Here is a 20,851-nt window from a genome sequence, read left to right on the forward strand (position 1 = left end):
ATAATTTATGTAGGTCATTGATAACTAGATGATGTTCATCGCTCTGTCCTGTTTTAACTATTATTTATGCTGTATTTGAATGATGCACTTTAAATAAGTTGTACACCATTCTGAGCCGTCCGAGGGAGGGTAGTTTATAAAGGTGGTAGTGGTGTACATGCCCTGTGGAAAAAAAATGGAGAGGGGGTGGAATCTGGAAATCTTGTTCTCTAATCTAGCATCCTTTAAACTGCAGGACCCCCTAGAATGGAAATGAAATTAAGTGAGCTGAATGAAAAAAAAAAAAAGGAGTGCTGTATGAACTGTGATAAAAAAAGAATCCCAGGACGTCTGCTGGAGGAATACTAGTTTGCATCGTCTCTCAAGCTTCCCTAGCCAGGCTCACCTTTGAGAAGTCTGAGAGCAACCCGGCCCGCCCGCCCGCCCGCCCTGAGCGCGAAGGGACCCGCCTCTCCCCTCCTCCTCTTTCCTACGTGGGGGAAGAGAGAGACGCCAGGCCGGGCCGGAGATTAGCAGCAGCCTTAAGCGGCTTCGAAAGCAGCACAGGCTGGGAGAAGCGGGTGGAGAGGCAGTGGAGCGGCCGCTGCTTTCCCTTTGGCTCTTGCTTTCCAGGCGCTCGCTGCCGCCTCGAAGAGCCCCGCCATGCCCCAGACGGTGGCTTTGAATGGCCCTTCGCCGTGGGGCTTCCGGCTGGTCGGAGGCAAGGATTTCAGCACCCCCTTGACCATTTCGAGGGTGAGTCAGGGAGGGAAAAGCGGGGTCTTTGTTTGTCAGGGACCGAGGGGGACTTGGGGAAACGCCTCAGGAGGCAGCGGCGGGAACTGACACGTTGGGACACAATTGCGCTGCTTGGGCAGGGTTTTAAGCCGTGCGCGTCTTGTGGGCAGGGTGGTTACCAAGCAGCCCTTAGGCGCCCTTTTCTGTTTCTAGGGGAGGGGGGGAAGCAATGCCTTTTGTTTCATCCCTTTCGCTGCACTCCTGTTGCATCCTTCCGAGGCAGCCTCGGGAGCCCTTTCAGATTTCTGACTCTTTGGTTGAAACCCCCCAAAACCCCACAGGGGGCAGAGACTGCAAAGCGCTCGAGAGCGGGAAGTCTCGCGGAGGCACTTGTTGCGCGTCAAGCTGAGCTCTCCTGCAGATTTTTCAAAGCTGATACAGCAATGTGACTCGAAGCAGCGGCAGGGCTTGCCCGGTAAAGCAGTCGGGAGAAACTGCCCGCCATCCTAAAAAGACAAGGACTTCGCGGAGGGGAAATGCAGGGGGCTGTTTTTTCCAGCTGCTTTGGTTTCCAGTGAGTTTGAAAGACCGGAGGGTGTCTCCTTTTTTGGATGCTACAGTGGAAGAGAAAAGAAATAGCCGCGCTGTTAGCCGGGATCGGCATGAGCTAAGAAAAGCTGGGTAGCTACTTAGTTTTTGGACCTCAGCCTGGAAAGAAGGATCTTTAAAAACAGAAGACAGAGCTGCTGAGTGACTAGGGAAGCTGGGGTTATAGTTTAACAGAACTCTGTTTCTTTTAACCAGCCTACTGGGTCCTATGAAGTCTTTTCTAGGAAAGGCAAGTGAAAAGTTGCACAAAGCTGACTGTGTGGAGGATGAGTATGACCACCTCTATATGCATTACAACTGATGTTTGTGCAGGATATAGAAACTTCAGCCTTTAGAAGTCCATGTATCTTATGTATCATAACCCCTCTCCCCTTTATGGGTCTCAACACTGGGTAACTTCTGCATGGAGACAAAGTATGAACCAAATTGTTCCCTTGAAACTCCTGAAAGCCATGACATTATACCAGAGACGACTGATGTTTGACAAGCAGATCCTATGTACGTTCACTTGGAAAGAAGTCTGAGTAATTACTGAATAAGCATGGTTAAGATTGAGCTTTTAAAATGTTACATTTGCAGTCCTAAGCGCATCAACTAGGGAGTGTTCCAGTGAACTCAATGGCACCTGAATCTTAAAACAAGCTTTTAAAGATGTTTATTAAAGATGTACATGATTATTAATGTGCCTTCTGACTGTGACAATTAATTTCCAGAAGGTGGTGGTGAAAGTTTAAATGGATGAAGGTAGTGATTCACCCATTTTAACTCTCACCACACCTATACACCAACTAAATATTCCAGTTACCATGAAACACAAACAGGGTACTTGTGGTACTTTTAGTAACTAATCCTACTGTGCTCCAGCTACCTAGCACAGGGTCCCACTTTGGTGATATTGTTACAAGCTGCTCCTGAGTTACCACCGCTGTGCATACCTTTAAGGTTGTGGCGTTTTATTTTTTAAGTTCCTGCCCTAAAGCATTTCTGCATAATTGATAACAAAAAGGTTGCTTTGCAAGGGTATGAGATGCCTAGATTTTCTCGCAATGAAAATGGATTTTCCCTTTCGTTTTTTATAATGAAAACCAGCAGTTCCTCAAATATAGAAAGAAGTACTCATATGTTTAGTTTAAAAAATGAATGTACCTTAGGACTGTCATGAATAAGTAAACTGCTTCCAGGAGGAGTCTAGCAACTGGCAGTATGTTCTTTTCTCAGAAAATTTCTGAAATGCTTACTTCGAAAGATGTAGTTTCCTGTTACACAGAGAGCACATATTTAGAATATATAGAACATCTGTGTATTTTTTCATTGTATCAAACTAGATGTCGGATCAAAACACTGCAAATATTGTAAGGGATATCCATATGGATTGTGAAAGTAGTTTCTTGTGTGTCATCTTTGTGGCAATTCCCCCTTCACACAACTCATATGTATTTCTCATATATTATGCTTCTGATGTACACAGTTCATATCTCATTTCCGTAGACATGACAGCATTCACATACTTAGTCAACTGGTTAGCCTATATTTCAGTAGTGCCACCTTCTCTGCTGAATCCATCGACAGCATATAGACCATCTGTTCCTAAGCTTTTTTCTGCTAACAGTTTTTTAAACTTTGTTCTCAGCAGTTGGTACATTCATAAACATTTCATAAAACCTGAGCGGCTGAATGTCAGAGTCCTTACAACCAGAAGTTTCAAAGGGAGATCACAATAGGCGTTTACCTCAGGTTGTTTTTTTATGTTTGGTGGATTTTGTGTAGTTAATTGGCAAAACCACTATTCTAGAGCAAATCTATATGCCTTTTTTGACACCACATTTGTCTGAACAGGGATTATACATTCTGAAAGCAGCTGATCATAAGGACCTGCTGACTTCTCTGCCTCCAACTATTTGCAATTTTTTGTGGGTTTAAGTCAGTATGGTAAATTTAACTTTACCAGCCTGAATGCTTCAGAATGCAAAATAAAAGTATCTTTAAAAAAGTGATAGGGAAGGGATTTCAAAAGAAATATTATTTTTTTTATCAGCATGAGAAAGGAAAACAGTACAGTAATCACACATGATAAGAAAACAATTGACTATTCACTTTGAAACACAAAGAATGACATGTGATAAGCTGGGCACCATATGGGGCTAGTCTCTTTTTACATCAAAATCTTCTTTTATAAAAATGAGTTTTAGGGAATAATAATGGGACAGAATTGGGCATGTTGTATGCTAGGCTTGTTAATACAAAGCTATCCTTGCAAAGGGTAGTGTTGTATGTTACCTTTAAAAATAGATCTTTTGGAACAACCTCATCTTAGATGATGACCATTCTAGTCTTTAATAAAAACAGTGCTTTGATTCTTCATAAACAAAAAACAAACAAACTAGACTGTTGCACATGATTTAAGTCAGGGGCCTGCAGCCTCTGCATCTAGAACCAAATGTGGCTGATTAGTGAACCAAATGCGCATGCACATTTCTTCAAGTTGCAGCTGACTTAGGGTGACCTCATAGAGTTTTCAAGGCAAGAGATGCTCAGAGGTGGTTTGCCGTTGCCTTCCTGAGCATAGCAACACTGAACTTCCTTGTGTCTCCCATCCAAATACTAACTGGGGCTGACCTTGCTTAGCTTCTAAAATCTGACACAATCAGGCTAGCCTAGGTTTATCCAGGTCAGGGCCTGAACCAAATGTGGCTCTTTAAAACAAATGAAATGTTAAGGTACACTGGAGGCATAGGTGGGATTTTAGAGTAGCCATCATGTGAAGGGAATGGCAGACAAAATTTTTTGTAAAACTGAAGGGCTGTTCTAGAGATTCTTTTAGGCAGTAAAGCTTGTGGATGACCACTTTCCGTAACCATCAACAAAAAGAACCTCATTTACTTCCATCCCTGCTGTGAAATCCGCATTCAGGGCAGGCTCACAGTTTACCCATTTGTCTGTTGACATCTGTTTCAAGGTGTAAACCACCTGCCAACCGCAAACCCTACCAGGCAAAGAATTTGCTCATTTTCCTGGAGCATGGGTGCTACATTTGGGAATAGTGCTCAGAAGAGCCTCAAGCAGCATGTCAACAAACTGCAGAACTATGTGTAATTATCACTGTTTTAAAGAAAGGGGCATGACGGGACTGAACTATTACAAGTAATCCAAGTGTGAACCATGTGCAGATTTATGCCAGTGCGCTACTACAATTGTATATGGTGCTTCTGTGTGTATTTATTATTTATTGTGAAATCTTGGGTGAGCCACTTTCTAATAAAGAACTTGAAACAGTCAGTGCTTCGGTGCAGAAACTTTATGGATTATTAAACAACACATCAATTATAATTAATGTTGAATTGTATAATTTCAGATATGCAAATATGTTTTCTTATACTGTTTTTTGTGGCTGGCTTGCTTTGAATATCGAATGGTTTGGCTTCTTTGATTATAAAAGGTTGCTGATCTTTATCTTAAGTTCTTTCTCTTTTGTTAACAAGTTCTGTCATACAGACATTGTGGAATGTTTAGTATTCAGCTCAGTGATGATATTGTAAACCTTTACATCTCCTTTATGCTGCCTTCATAATGTTTGATTTTTGTTTTTTTTTTAAAAAGGATATACATTCAAATGGATAACTTGTTTGTTTGTATTACCTTTGTAGCCATTTGTGTTTGGAATAGGTATGCATAATGGCTTATAAAGCTGTCACAGATAGTGCAAGGAGAAACAGCTGTTAAAAGGTGTTTTCCCATGTGTAGCCACAGAATCTGTTTCTCTATAACTATACAGTCTGGAGAAATTCACTGCAGTAAATGGGAATCACATGTTGAAATGTTCAAGTAAATTATGAGGACAAGCAAAATTTGTGACTGCTCAGAAGTTATTATATTTGTAACATATAACTTGCACTTATTTGTCTACCAAGCTCTGAGTCTTCTTATTCTGAGTAGGTTTTGCTTAAATCTCATCATTTTATAGGGGGCGGTCAATAATGTAGGAACTTAGTGTTAACAGGCAAAAAACACAGGACAAGGAACTGATGAGGAGTGAGTAAAGTGATACAGACATCTGTTAAAGAAGGGCATAATAGATCTGCCCAGAGGGAAAGCAGTTGGTCTCCCAGCAGCAACATATTGTATTTATTTTAGAAAGTCTGCTTGCCACCCTGCATCTTGATGAAGTTTCAGTTAGGTACTTAATCATGTCTTAAGGTTTATTTAGTAGCTGTCATGCAGTGAAGGTTTAAAAATTGGTTTGGATGATAAAATCTTTATATTGTTCATGGACACTTCAAAATGGTCCCTTTTGAAATTAGCCTCAGTGCCAATGTTTTCAATCAGTTACAGCTTTCAAGGTAATATCACGTTTAAGCAAGAGTGGTGTGGATGAAAGAATTTACTGTAGTTAGCACCTAGATTTTGGTTTCTGTAGGCTTGCAAAGCAGTGCCAAAGTGCTGTGTTTACAATTAGCCCTTTCTTAGTTAGTTACTTATTAATATTATTATTTATGAGGTTGCCAGCAGTTGTAGTAATAGTATTGGCTGAAGTTGTAAAGTCACAATTGCAAGTGAAAAGCTATAGTGATAATGTTTAGGTCAACATGATTGCTTGTGCTTCAGAGCAGTAACCCAAGAGAATCATTGTATTTATCAAAACATATTTGATTATCAAAAAAAAGGGCAATAGTTAAAGAGAGATATCACTGATTAAACTAAGGGTACACAGCAGCTGGAAAAAACATCACACTGGGTGCGATCACACAAGCAATTTCATCCAACATAGCCACCCTTTCCCCCCAGATTAAATGGGCATGATCACATGCACACATGTGGCCCCCGTTCCCCAATTCATGCTTACTTCATGTTACAACGACTCCTGGATGGATTAAACGCTTCCATGGCAGGTTTCCGGGAATCTGATTGCCTTCCGTGTCATAGAAGCACATGATTGGTGTGATCACTCCACTCCGTTTCTGGCACTTCCCATTTCCCCCCCTCCAAACCCACTATGAGGAGTGCTCGTGGGCTCATTCACTTGTGTGCACACCTAGTGGGACTTAAAACAAAAAATCAAACAAACCCATCCCTGTGAGTCCACGGTTGTGGCGCATGGGTAGTGTGCTGCTTTGATGCTGACTGACTGCCCCACTGCCTGGTCACAGTAGGATGGCGCAAACTCAAATGGCTTTTCCAGGTGCGATATGCTGCTACAGCAACCTGCCCATCTGAGCTGACCCAATGCCTTACAAACATATACACCAATACATTCGAGTTTGTAGATATACATTAAAACTTGAGAGGGAAATTATTGAGGTTGCAGAGCTATGGGAAATTCCTCAAAGGTGAGCTATGAGCATTGACATTGCATGGAAAATTTCAGATCCATCTGTACAATATACACTAGGCCATTGCTACACATTTGTGTAACAGTGTTAACATGATAGAGAGGAAATCTGCATGTGCTACTAGGGCTTCTGTCCATCTGCATTCACAACTTTTAAGGCCAGAGATTGCTTTATTACTTACACAACTATCAGTGGATACTCCCTAGCATTCCCTATGGCATTAAAAATAGGAAGTGGAAGCATTACATGAAAAGATGGTTTTGTGTGTGACCGATTTCACACTCACGCCGCTCTCATGTTAGTCTTCTCAGCATGGCTTCCTTCCAATTTCACACTATCTGCCCCCAGGGCTGTTTGCTGCACAAAAATGCTGACGCTTGCTGCAGCCCCGGGGCAGATAGTGTGAAATCAGAAGGAAGCCATGCTGTGAAGACGAATGTGAGAGCGGCGTAAGGTGAGTGCGAAATCTGTCTTTGTGTTTTAAAGGCGTAGAAACCACAGCATTTGTCTCTCAAATACTGTGCTTCATTACTTTATTCTTTAGTCTTGAACACATGTGCCCATTGTGGAGTCCTATGCACTAACATTTTGGGTGAGCTTGAACAGTATTTTAGTAATTTCATCTAGGGTTTTTTATTAAAAAAAAGAACAAAAATCACTGGTCTGTCCACTAAAGGATATGAACAATACAATAGTTCAATGCTACTAATTCTGCAGTTTACAAAGAGCTATACTGACAATCCCCATGCACCAAAAGAGCCACGTGACTAGTGTATGCCCTGTGTATGCCCCAACAAACATACTCATACAGTGATATAAGATTTAACTATTAATATAACTTTTAAATGACTGAATATCTCTGCACCAGCCTGTGTGCATCTGGATCAAGGCAAAGGGCTTGCAAGTGTTATTTTATGACAAGTCCTGTTTTATGACACAAAACAGTATCCTTCGTTATGTTAAAGGCTGTCCATGTGCTGGGATGAGAACACAGAAGCTGCAGAGAAGGGTGAGGGGTTATTGGAGAGCATGATCCCCTTACTTCCATCTCTTGCACTAAGCCCAAAGTTCAGGGAGGCTCGTGCCTTACCCAGCCTCCCGTTCCTCCAGTGGCACAATTTCAAGGTGGGAACCAAATCCCAATCACTACCTGCCCTAGCTTAGTTTTGCTATAGACCGCTCATTTCTCAACTTATACCATTTTAGTTGCAGGGCAGGAAAATTACCATTCTAGCCTTTGAGGATCATACCACAGTTTTAAATTTCTGTGCTAGCAGAACATCTACAATGATGTTAATCACGCTTTTTTTTGTTTTTGTTTTTTTTACCATTGAGTATTAATGTAGGTGCCTAGTGTGAATTGCTGATAATTCAGGATAGGAAATCAGGCGGAAGGAATGATTCTTGTTGTTCCATTCATTCAAGGATTGACCTTAGTGGAAGCGTAACAAAACAATGTTCACACACCCTAAATACTTTCAATCTTTGCCAGGCCAGACAAAAAAAAAATCCCCTAATGGAGGGGATTTACAGCACTTTTACAATGTTAGTCTAATGACGTCAACATTTTTAAAGCAAAGCTTGAACTATTGTTCTCCTGGCACAGGTGTTCAAAGTCACTGTGGAAAGATATGCAAACATCAGAGTGCATACTGTGAATTTAAGACTAGATGTAGTGGGGGCTTCCTCATTCTTGTCTATTGGCTGCTACTAGACCCCACCAAGCTTCTGGGATGGGCTACCTACTAGCAGGGCTTTTTCTGAGCAGGAATACGCAGGAACGCAGTTCTGGCTGGCTTGGCATCTGGGGGTGTTCCCTAATATGCAAATGAGTTCCTTCTGGGCGATGGTGAAATGATGGTGATGTCAGGGGGTGTGGCCTAATATGCAAATGAGTTCCTGCTGGGCTTTTTCTACAAAGAAAGCCCTGCCTATTAGTATCTCATTTGTGTCTTTTGTCCAGTTGACATCAGAGTGCACGGATCTGTGTGCATTTCTTTCTCTCTGGGTAGCTCAAAGGTAGTCAGAGCATATATATGTTTAATTAGTGACTGAAATATTTTAAGAGTCTAAACTAGTCAACTGCTCATCTATTTCTTGAATCCTCTTTGCAAACCCTCACTGGGTACTCTGCATCTGAGCATACTGGGCCATTTCATTCTCACCCATAACCACTTCAGATCTTGTGATAAACTGTTCCTCCAGATCAATGGTACAGCCATGGGCACCCGCATGACCCCACAAAATGCTAGCATCTTTAGGAATGACTTGGGCCAACACTTCCTAAACTCTCACCCACTTATACATCTCTTATATTTGCATTGCATTGATGATATTTTTTATTGTCTGGACACATGGTAAAGAAGCCCTGGACAAATTCCACCAGCCTCCAGGTGGGACCTAGGGATTCCCAGGAATTAGAGCTCATCCCCAGACTACAGAGACCTATTCCCTTGGAGAAAATGGATGCTTTGGAGGGTGGACTATATGGCATTGTACCTCACTGAGGTCGCTGTCCTCTCCTAATCTATCCCCTAATCTCGAGGAATTTCCCAATCTAAATATGGCAGCCTGACCCTTCCATCCCCAGCTGGTGGCCAGGGAGGATCTGGCAACAGTACTTACACCCTACCACCAATCTGACAATGAACCAATCTATGCAGGAAATACATTTTCTGGACTCTAATGTAAGAATACACAATGGATGCATAGACACCACCTTATATCAGAAACCTACTGACCAACAAACATACCCACATGCCTCCAGCTACCATCCTAAATGTACCAAATGATCAATTCATACAGCCAGGCTCTATGCATCAGCCACATCTGCTTGAGTCCTACAGATAATGAGTCCCACCTGAGAGATCAACAACAAACCTTTTTGGAACTAAAATATCCACCTGATGAAGTCACGAAACAGATTAACAAAGCCAGAATGGTACCCAGGAAAACCTGTTGTGTGTGATATGTGACCACTAGTGGTGTTCTATTATTGTCTTTTGGACTCCTGTCTTGTAATAGAACACCACTAGTGGTCACATATCACACACAACATATCATCAATCACTTACAACCTCTACTGGACAATGACAGTTCTCTCTCACAAGTTTCTTTCACACAGACAACCCCCCAGTCTCCTTACCCACTCCTCATCAACTCCTCACCCACAATAATGCAACACCAAATTTGAACATGGACTCTGGTACCAGAATTTGCATTAAACCCAAATGCCAACTTTGCTGCCACTTACAGTCACAGCCAACACAATCACTGGACCTAACAACATCAACTACACCGTCGCAGGCTAATTTACTTGCTCATCCTCTAACAATGCATATGCCTTTAAATGCCAACAGTATCCATCAGTTCTCTACTTAAGGAAAGAGGACAAACACTAAACCAAAGGATTTTTGTTGTTCAGTCACACAGTCGAGTCCGACTCTTTGCGACCCCATGGACAAAGTCATGCCAGGCCCTCCTGCATTCCACCATCCTCCAAAGTCTGCTCAGATTTGTGTTTGTTACATCGGTAATGCTGTCCAGCCATCTCATCTTTGACCGTCCCCTTTTCCTTTTGCCTTCTGTCTTTCCCAGCATCAGGGTCTTCTCCAGTGAGTGCTCCCTTCTCATTTGGTGGCCAAAGTATTTGAGCTTCAGCTTCAACATCTGACCTTCCAGTGAACACTCTGGGTTGATTTCCCTTAGGACTGACTGATTTGATCTTCTTGCAGTCCAAGGGACTCTTAAGATTCTTCTCCGGCACCACATCTCAAAAGCATCTATTCTTCTGCGCTCGGCCTTCCTTATGGTCCAGTTCTCACAGCCATACATTACTACTGGGGATACCAATGCTTTGACTATATGGACTTTTGTTGGCAGGGTGATGTCTCTACTTTTTATTATGCTGCCCAGATTCACCATAGCTGTCCTCCCAAGGAACAAACGTCTTTTAATTTCATGGCTACAGTCACTATCTGCAGTGATCCTGGAACCCAGAAATGTGAAGTCTGTCACTACTTCCATGTCTTCTCCTATTTGCCAAGGTGTGATGGGGCAGGATGCCATGATCTTAGTTTTTTTGATGTTGAGTTTCAAGCCTACTTTTGTGCTCTCCTCTTTCACCCTCAACAAGAGGTTCTTTAGGTCCTCCTGACTTTCTGCCATTAGAGTATCTGAGGTTGTTGATGTTTTCCCCAGCAATCTTAATTTCAGCTTTTGCTTCATCCAGGCCAGCATTCTGCATAACATACTTTGCATATAAATTAAATAAGGATGACAATATACATCCTTGTCGAACTCCTTTTCCTATTCTAAACCAATCAGTTGTTCCATATCCCATTCTGACTGTTGCTTCTTGACCCTTAGACAGGTTTCTCAGGAGACATGTGAGGTGGTCTGGTATTCCCATCTCTTTAAGGACTTGCCACAGTTTGTTGTGATCCACACAATCAAAGGCTTTAGCGTAGTCACGGAAACAGAAATAGACGTTTTTCTGATACTCCCGTGCTTTCTCCATAATCCATTGAATGTTGACAATTTGATCTCTAGTTCCTCTACCTCTCCGAAACCCAGCTTGAACTTCTGGTAGTTCCCGATCGACATACTGCTGAAGCCTAGCTTGTAGGATCTTTAACATTACCTTGCTGGCATGTGAAATGAGTGCAATGGTGCAATAGTTTGAACATTCTTTGGCATTACCCTTCTTTGGGATTGGAATATAAACTGTTCTTGTCCAATCCTGTGGCCACTGTTGTGTTTTCCAAACTTGTTGACATGTGTGCATCACTTTAACAGCACCATCTTTTAGGACTTTGAATAGCTCAACTGTGATACTGTCATCTCGGCTCGCTTTATTGTTAGTAATGCTTTCTCAGGCCCATTTGACTTCACACTCCAGGATGTCTGGCTCAAGCTCAGCAATTTCACTGTCATGGTTGTCAAGGTCATTGAGATCCTTCTTGTATAATTCTTCTGTGTATTCTTGCCACCTCTTCCTGATCTCTTCTGCTTCTGTTAGGTCCCTACTGTTTTTTGTCCTTTATCATGGCCATCTTTGCCCAAAACGTTCCCTTGATTTCTCCAATTTTCTTGAAGAGATCTCTTGTCCTTCCCATTCTATTATTTTCCTCTATCGCTATGCATTGTTCCTTCAGGAAGGCCTCCTTATCTCTCCTTGCTGTTCTCTGAAAATCTGCATTCAGTTGGGTGAATTTTTCCTTTTCACCTTTGCCTTTCACTTTCCTTCTTTCCTCAGCTATTTGTAAAGCCTCATCAGACAACCACTTTGCTTTCTTGCATTTCTTTTTCTTTGGGATGGTGCTGATTGCTGCCTTCTGTACAATGTCACGAACCTCCGTCCATAGTTCTTCAGGCACTCTGTCTATCAGCTCTAGTTCCTTAAACCTATTCTTCACCTCCACTGTATATTCATAAGGGATGTGATCAAGGTCAAACCTGAATGGCCTAATGGCTTCCCCAGTTTTCTTCAGTTTAAGCCTGAATTTTGCCATGAGTAGCTCATGATCTGAGGCGCAGTCAGCTCCAGGTCTTGTTTTTGCTGACTGTAAGGAGCTTCTCCATCTTTGACTGCAGAGTATATAATCAATCTGATTTCTGTGTTGCCCATCAGGTGATATCCATATGTAGAGTCACCTTTTAGGTTGTTGGAAGAGGGTGTTTGCTATGGCCAGCTTGTTCTCTTGACAAAACTCTATTAGCCTTTGCCAGACTTCATTTTGTTCTCCAAGGCCAAACTTGTCAGTTGTTCTGGTTACCTTTTGACTTCCTGCTTTGGCATTCCAGTCCCCTATGATGAGGAGGACATCTTTTTTTGGTGTTAATTCTAGAAGGTGTTGTAGATCTTCATAGAACTGGTCCACTTCAACCTCTTCTGCATCAGTGGTTGGGGCATAGACTTTGATTACTGTGATACTGAATGGTTTACTTTGGATACGGACTAAGATCATTCCGTCATTTTTGAGATTGTATCCCATTACTGCCTTCCTCACTCTCTTGTTAACTGTAATGGCCACACCATTTCTTCTACGGGACTCTTGCCCACAGTAATAGATGTAGTGATGCAAAAATATAATAAGCTAACAGAAGATTTGATTAAATACGAGAAATTGCAAAAAGGAAAAAGTACAAAGGAAATTAGAATGAAGATTCAAACCGTGCAACGTCAGATAAATTTATTACTTACGGAGAAATTAGAAAAAAAGCTAAAATGGGCTAAACAAAAATTTTTTGAAAATGCAAACAAGACTAGCAGGTGGTTAGCTTTTAAACTAAGGAAAGACAGAGAAAAAACTATTAAATCCTTGAAGGATGAAAATCAAGAAGAGGTTACACAAAAGGCCCAAATAGAAGGAATTATTAAAAAGTTTTACCAAAAGCTCTATAAAAAGCAGGAGGTACTGGAACAACAACAAGAAGATTACATTGAGCAAGTTAAGATGAAACAAATATCAAGAGACCATCAGAAAATTCTGGAGAATCCAATAACTATGCAGGAAATAGTAGATGCAGTTAAGACCCAGAAAAATAATAAAACTCCAGGACTTGATGGATTACCAATTGAATTTGTTAAGTGTTTTGAAGAGATTCTGCTGATCCCATATAAGAGAGTCCTAGAAGGAATAAAAGAAACTCTAAATTACCGGAGTCATGGAATGAGGCGTTAATCTCATTAATTCATAAAGAAGGAACTGACCCCACAGATGTCAGAAATTATCGGCCAATTTTCATTAAATTCAGATTACAAAATTTTCGCCGCCATCCTAACGAATAGGTTAAAAAGAATTATATCTGATGTAATACATGATATAAGATTCATCTTGAATATTTTGGAATACTATAGGGAACACCCAGAGAAGCAATTTGTGGCCACTACGTTAGATGCTGAGAAGGCGTTTGATAATGTCAATTGGAATTTTATACTGAAAATTCTAGTGTCTATTGGATGTGGGGAAAGTTTTGTGAACCTAGTTAAAGCTATATATTCAAGCCAAAAAGCTAGAATAAATGTTAATGGGCATCTATCAGACTCGATAGCTATCGAGCAAGGCACAAGACAAGGATGCCCACTATCCCCTATACTTTTTGTTTTAACACTAGATTTTTTGGTAGAAGTGATAAGAGATTACCACGAGATTAGAGGTGCAAAGGTGAAGGATAAAGTCTTTAAAATTCAAGCTTTTGCAGATGATGTGTTGTTTATTCTGGAGGACCCCATCAAATCAATTGAAAATCTTAAAAGAAGATTGAAACAATATGGAGATGTAGCGGGGCTTAAGGTGAACTATCTAAAAACTAAATTCCTGACAAAAAATATGACAAGAGAACAAATTTCTGAGCTAAAAGCAAAATCTGGGTTTAGTCATGAAAAAAGAGTAAAATATTTAGGTATCTATGTAACGGTGGATTTGAAAACTCTTCAGAGAGATAATTATGAAAATTTTTTAAAGGAAATAAAAATAGATCTTGAGAGATGGAATGACATACAAATTTCTTTATTAGGAAGAATTGCCTCGGTCAAAATGAATATTTTGCCTAGGATCTTATTCCTCTTCCAGATGATCCCAATCATACTGCCAAAGACTTTTTTCCAGCAATTAAATAAAGTGGTAGCAAATTTTATATGGCAGAACAAAAGGCCTAGAATAAAACTGAAGGTTTTACAAGATAGTAAGTTAAGAGGAGGTTTTGGCCTACCAGCTTGGCAGATCTATTATAGAGCTTGTGTCTTAACCTGGGCAAGGGATTGGCTACTATTAAAAAATAAAAGACTTTTGATACTGGAAGGTGCTGACTTAATAAGGGGTTGGCACTCTTATATATGGTACCAAGCTCCTTCGAAAAATAGTATCTTTTTAGACATAAGAAAGTCCATATATAAAATATGGTCGGAAATGAAAACTCAAGTGTATAAATATACTCCTATCTGGCTTTCCCCATTAGAAGCTTCTGTCCACCCAAACCTATTCTGTTGGGAAGATAATTGTTCTTATGAATGTTTATTGGATAATAAGAATGACCTGAATTTGGATGGAAACCCTAAATTAGACTGGTGGACCAAATTACAGATTAAATCAAGATTTAAATCTGATAAAGAAGTAGGTTTTACCAAAAAAACTGAATGAATTTGATTCTATAATTTTTGAGACAGATCGGAAACTTATATCTAGAATCTATAGTTGGTTATTGGAATCTAAGATGCAAGATGAGATTGTTAAGGAAAGCTGGATAAGGTGGATACAAGATATTGGGTATAATATTGATTTGGTTGAATGGGAAAAAATCTGGAGGGAAAATTTAAAATTAACAAAATCTTCTTTATTTAAAGAGAATTTATATAAAATGATATATCGTTGGTACCTCACGCCAGAGAGGTTATCTAAAGCCTATTCTAATGTCACCAACAAGTGTTGGTAATGCAAAAAGGTTAAAGGTTCTCTATACCATATGTGGTGGCAATGCGAGTTTGCTAAGAAATATTGGGCCCAAATATATTTATGGAGCCAGAAAATGTTAAAAATAAGGATTCATCAGATTCCAGAATTGTATTTATTAAATGTATGTAAAATACCGATCTCTAAAACAGAAAAAACCTCTTACTTCACATAGTAACTGTAGCCAGAATTCTATTTGCTAAATATTAGAAAACTCCACAAATACCTGATAGAGAGGAATTTATGCAAAAGCTGCTTGAAGCAGCGGAAATTGACTTGTTAACTGTAAAATTGAGAGAAGGGAACTTAGAAGAATGCAGAAAAACCTGGAAACCAATGTATGAATGGGCAATGCACTTGGGAATTGACTTGATGGAATAGGATATATGTATCAGTATTGATTCTTACGTTCCTTTAAATGTTAGTTGTTAGTTTTGTCTGTGTCGTTGTTTTGTTGTTGGTTTTTTATGTGTGTCAATAAAATTTTTTATGAAAAAAAAATAATGGAATGGAAAGGGAAACTGATTAATCACAAGTTATTACAAAACTTGAAATAAACCCCTCCCTTGGACTTAAAGTGTATCTTGGTTTCTTATCTCATTATATATATTAAACTCATTCAGTCCTTACATATGCGTATTTTCAAGAAGGGCTAAATGTTCTCTTTATTTCAGTGTATTTCTTTTTTGAAATAGTGAACATAATGTAATGCAATTAATATTGGAATGTGTTTCTCTGACATAACACTGCACCCCACCTCAAAGGAAAGGATGCTGTCAGCTAACTGCATGAATGAGAGGAGACACATGGTGTGTAACGCTAGAGTCTCAGTCTTAATAATGAAGATACTTTTACACATTGGTCTCCTAATGTGATATTTATTGCTCCACGGTTTTTTTCCAGTAATCAAATCCAAACATATTATGACTTATAACTAGGGATATCAGCTAACTCATCTCATGTTTTTTCAGTTGCCTGAATGATTCATAGTTCATTGGTTTGGGAAGGTGTAGAACAGCCCCTGAGTGGGCTAGAGATGCCAAAATTGTGGCAAACTCTTCAGCGGATTCTTCTCTACCAGATTTCCAAGTTTGGTGTGAACTGGATTTCAGGGGACTTAACTGCAGCCCCCCCCCCCCCCCGAGCAGGTGCCCCTGTCTAGTCAGTTTCACTGGAAACAGGGGACTGGGGAATCACACCAGCCTGTCTGGAAAAATGAACCAAACATGCCAAGAAAAAAGGCCAGTTCATTTTCACGTTTGGCTGTGGCAGGATCAGATGAACCAGTTCCGAACAAATCATAAATTGGCTATTTTTAGCATGAATCGCAATTCATGGTTTGGTTCATTCCCATCCCTACCTATAACCTTAACTTGTTATTGCTGTTTAGTCTTGCATATATCAAAACATCTTCATTAAGTTGCATGCTAATTTGATGTTCAACCGTGTAGAGGCATATATATATTAATGTTAGCTTCCGTTTCTATATATCCAGGACCAGCTTGCCCACTAGGCAAACTAGACGGTTGCCTAGGGCACCAAGAGGTGGGGGCGGCAAATTGGGCTCTTGCCCCCCCTCTGGTGCCCCAGGCAAGTGCTTAGCTTGCCTCCCTCCCCCCCCTGCCACTGCCACCGCTAGCCCCCTCCAGGCCACTGCTGCCCGCCCACCCCCCTGGCACAGCATACTGCCTGCCCCTCCGGTACTCCGCTTGCCTTCCCGCCACCACTAAAAGCAGTGGTGCTCCGCTCGCTCCCTTCCCCCTGCTCGCAGGCTAAAAGTAAGCTTTGCTGTCTTCGCAGCTCGTGCCTGCGCGTTTTGTCTCTTAGCAGGCGCAGACTGTGAAGCCGGCAAAGCTTACTTTTAGCCGGCAAGCAGGGGAAAGGGAGTGAGTGAGTGGAGTGCTGCCGCTTTTAGCAGCGGTGGGCAGGCAAGCAGAGCGCCGAGGGGGTGGGTGGGAAACTGCGCAGGGGGAGGGGAGGGACGTGGAGCCGCAGGGGGGAGCCGTGGAGGGCGCTTTGGGGGGGCGCCAGGCAGCAAGTCTGCCTAGGGTGCTCCAGGGCATCAGGCCAACCCTGTATATATCTGGAGTAGTGTGCTTTTGTTGGTCTTAAAGGTGCTACTAGACTCAAAATATGTCTGTTTTATGTCCTTGTAGCTTTTTTCCTAGCATGCTCAGACTTCCTGCTAGGTTTGCTGTACAAAGCTTCACTTGCTGCTAAACCTACTGGCTTTCCTAATGGATATTTTACTTCAAGACTGCTTTTAAGTTTGCTGTTCTCTTTATTTTCTAAAACAACTTTGCTTCTGGAATCATAACTTCATTTGCTTTAGAAGCATCTAAATCTCTAATCATACAGCTCACAGTTTCTCTCAAAGGAAATACAGTCCCATTTTTAATCCCACACCTGCACTGAATCAACATTTTTGGCTGTGAAACAACTGAAACGTTTTAAAATAGAAAGTATCAAAGGCCTCAAATTCTGTCTCTGAAATATAAGGGAATAGGATTGAATTCTTAGTTCTTAAGAGCTGTGGTTCAAAATGATGTACTGATACTTACCCTAAGGTCCCTTTCATAGAGGCATTTTAAACCTGCTTTCACTTCTAAAGACAATAAAAAAAGGTTGCACACACCTAAAGGATAAAGCATAACAAAAAGCAAAAATGGGATCAAAGCAGATTTTGGAAAACCCAGATTAAAGCTTTATTAACTGCAAAGGGTCAGAATTTTCCCTTAAATTGTATGAAACCTTTAAAAATTGTGTTTGCCTTCAGAAGCCAAAATGGATTAAAGAGGGTAAGTAAATGTAATCTTTTGCTATGTAATCAGATAGGTCAATTTCTTACACTAACAAGTGTGCAAGCAGAAGAGAGGTAGTTTAAAGGGGGTTATTGTCATATCGACCTCCTTGATGTACAGGAGACCTAGCTGGGTAGTTAATTATGAACACTGCATTTGGAGATAACACGTTATCGTAAATGGTAAAATATATAGGAAACATATGCTGACATTGCTAAACCCAGCAACTGAATGAATACATTGGAAGATGCCATAGAACTGTCCCTGATTCTATGAGTTAAGGGAACAGTTTCGCTTGATTCAGATATGAAGCAGTTTTCCTTATGTTATAAATTAGACAAGTAATTTTATTTATTTATTGGAATGGATGCAATAGTGACATTTAACTAGTAGGCTGGAACATTGCTGTTTTGCAAATTTGGCTGCTCCCCAAAGAAGCAACCTCTTCTCCGTCACTTATAATGTTAGGTTTCATAATGATACTGGACTGAATGTTGTCCTGTGCTAGGGTTGCCACATCCCCCCTGGCCGCTGGTGGGATGTTAGGGTTGCCAGCTCTGGGTTGGGAAACTCCTGGAGATTTGGGGGTGGAGCCTGGGGAGGACAGGGGCCTCAGTGAGGTACAATACCATAGAGTCCACTCTCCAAATCATCAATTTTTCGCCAGGGGAACTGATCTCTGTAGTCTGGAGATGAGCTGTAATTCCAGGATATCCCCAGGTCCCACTTGGATGCTGGCATCTCTAAGACTGTGCCCATTCCACTTGACTCTTACTTGCAGGAGATAGAAAACTTCCGACTTGGTGACTTCATGTCATGTATTTTGAAGGAGAATGAAATATGGGGCAGTCACATAGCAATTGAAACATGTAGTTAGTAAATCACAAAGATGGACAAGGCAATCATGGTGGTATATTTTCTTTTCTTTTCTCCACTCATGAGATAATTAAGCAGTGATCACAACCAGGATCTAACATTTTAACAGCAAGCTCTCATATTGCGGAGAGGATGGTTGCATACCATGAAATATGTCATTCTCTAGAGATCAGATCTGAGCACTCCATAGATCAGCAGCTGGAGGCAGCCCTCACAAAGATAGTCATTGATTCTGCCCTCCCAAATTCTTGGCACAAAGAGAAGTTGTGGGTGGTAGCTCTCAGAAGGTTGGAGTGGTGATGGAAGGAAAAGCCCTTTCAAAATAGGATCTTCACTATTTCTTAACTGAGCTAGCTCAGTTTATTTGGAATGTTGTTGCTTCTCATTCATTGACCAAAGTTTTTTTCTTAATCTAATACTGTATCTATATGAGGCCATCATAAATAGTACAAATCAGTCCATACAAAGAGCATAATGTCTTGTCTGCACAAAACTGCACTTTTCAGGAAAGACGTAAAAGAATTTAATTTAAAAAACTAGTACGATATTGACAGCTAGGTTTAATAGCAAAGGTGTGTTCAGAATGCGGGAAACAGTGATTCCACTTGGTTACCCTGCCCTACTGGAGACCCTCCCTTTACCCCAACAGTATTGATGAGGTCCTGCTGACCCCCAAGAACAAAATTTCAAGGAGTTCAGTAGGAGAGGGAAATGGGAAAGTTCAGAGAAAAATCTTATACGGTATGACCCTTCTGTAGGCACACATTTAAGATTTTCATCTTCCTATTTAAGAAAGGACCTGAAGAGCTTAGAAAATAAATGAAGAAAAGGCGAGGCACTGTGGAATCTTTTTTTTTTTTAATGTAAACCTGTCTTGCCACTGCTACTGGCAGTGCAAACCTATAAGGAATTATTCCAGTCTAAATGGATTTTGATGGATTAAGATTAGGTTGTCAGACCCCTTGATGGAGGCAAGGGATCCCCCAGCACTAGGCACAGCCCCCCCTGCCAATCAGTAGGATAGCAGGGGAACTTACCAGGAGCAGGAGGGAGACTCAGGCTATGTAGTTTATGTTGCAACAACATCAATTCCGGTGTGTACTGAAAGTGGTGTCATCATGCCAGCATCTCTGTGGCAACACTGTGGTAATTGGGCAAAAACTCTAGGGTAGAAGCCATTTTTATCCCAAATGCCAGAATGCCATCGTGACATAGCTGCTGTGATGATGTCACTCCTAGTACATGCCAGAACTGACATCATGGTGTCACTTTCGACATAGCCTGGGGACTCCCTTCCACTCCTGGTAAATTCTCCCATTTTCCACAGATGGCCTAGAGGGAAATGGCAACCCTAGTTTAGATTAAAGTAAATCTACATAGTGTTATATTGTGAGTGACTCATCTTCCAATCCTGGCCTCGCAGCACTGTTTCAGAATCCCCTTACTCTTGGAAGCTTTCACTGAATCAATGCTGAAAACGAAATTTACAATATTGGTTTATAAATATTTGATATTAATAAATATGATATGCAAAGTGTTGGAAATGAATGGAATAAAGAGCTAGATCGATCACTATGTCTTGGCAAAACAATGGGATATGGCTCTAAATTTTATCCCTATTGTTTCTATGGACCTTAAACTGTGACTTATTCAGCAAAAAATTAAGATATACTGGACACCACAGAGATAAATTAAGGAATATGCAAAATGTCTAGTTAGTGCTGTAATTTACATCTCTTAAACATATGTTTTGGGCTTGCTAAGTTAGTCAAGCTTTTAGGGAAGAAATTATTCATATTTTAATTAAAATATGTATTGATTTTTTTAGGATGCTTATATGTTTTTAGGCTGTCTCCTGAAGACTAATGGTCAATTAAAATGGACCCTTTGTACCCTTACTGTTGCTAAAAGGTTAAAACACTTGGGGCTCTTTAGCTTGGAGAAACGTTGACTGAAGGGTGACATGATAGAGGTTTACAAGATTATGCATGGGATAGAGAAGGTAGAGAAAGAAGTACTTTTCTCCATTTCTCACAATACGAGAACCCATGGGCACTCAATGAAATTT

The 20,851-nt window shown here is 40.8% G+C and overlaps 1 protein-coding gene across 1 annotated transcript in view; it reads left to right on the forward strand.

Annotated features, from left to right (window-relative positions):
* The first annotated feature begins 594 nt into the window (after nucleotides 1-594).
* PDLIM4 (PDZ and LIM domain 4) overlaps nucleotides 595-20,851 on the forward strand; it is a 136,745-nt gene continuing 116,488 nt past the window's right edge. Inside the window, exon 1 of the mRNA XM_060240498.1 lies at nucleotides 595-735. Coding sequence (XP_060096481.1) covers nucleotides 643-735 — 93 coding nt within the window. The 5' untranslated portion in view covers nucleotides 595-642. The remainder of the gene's footprint in view (nucleotides 736-20,851) is intronic.

The sequence above is a fragment of the Heteronotia binoei genome, chromosome 5 (genome assembly GCF_032191835.1).
Source record: "Heteronotia binoei isolate CCM8104 ecotype False Entrance Well chromosome 5, APGP_CSIRO_Hbin_v1, whole genome shotgun sequence".
NCBI classification, from domain to species: Eukaryota; Metazoa; Chordata; class Lepidosauria; order Squamata; family Gekkonidae; genus Heteronotia; species Heteronotia binoei.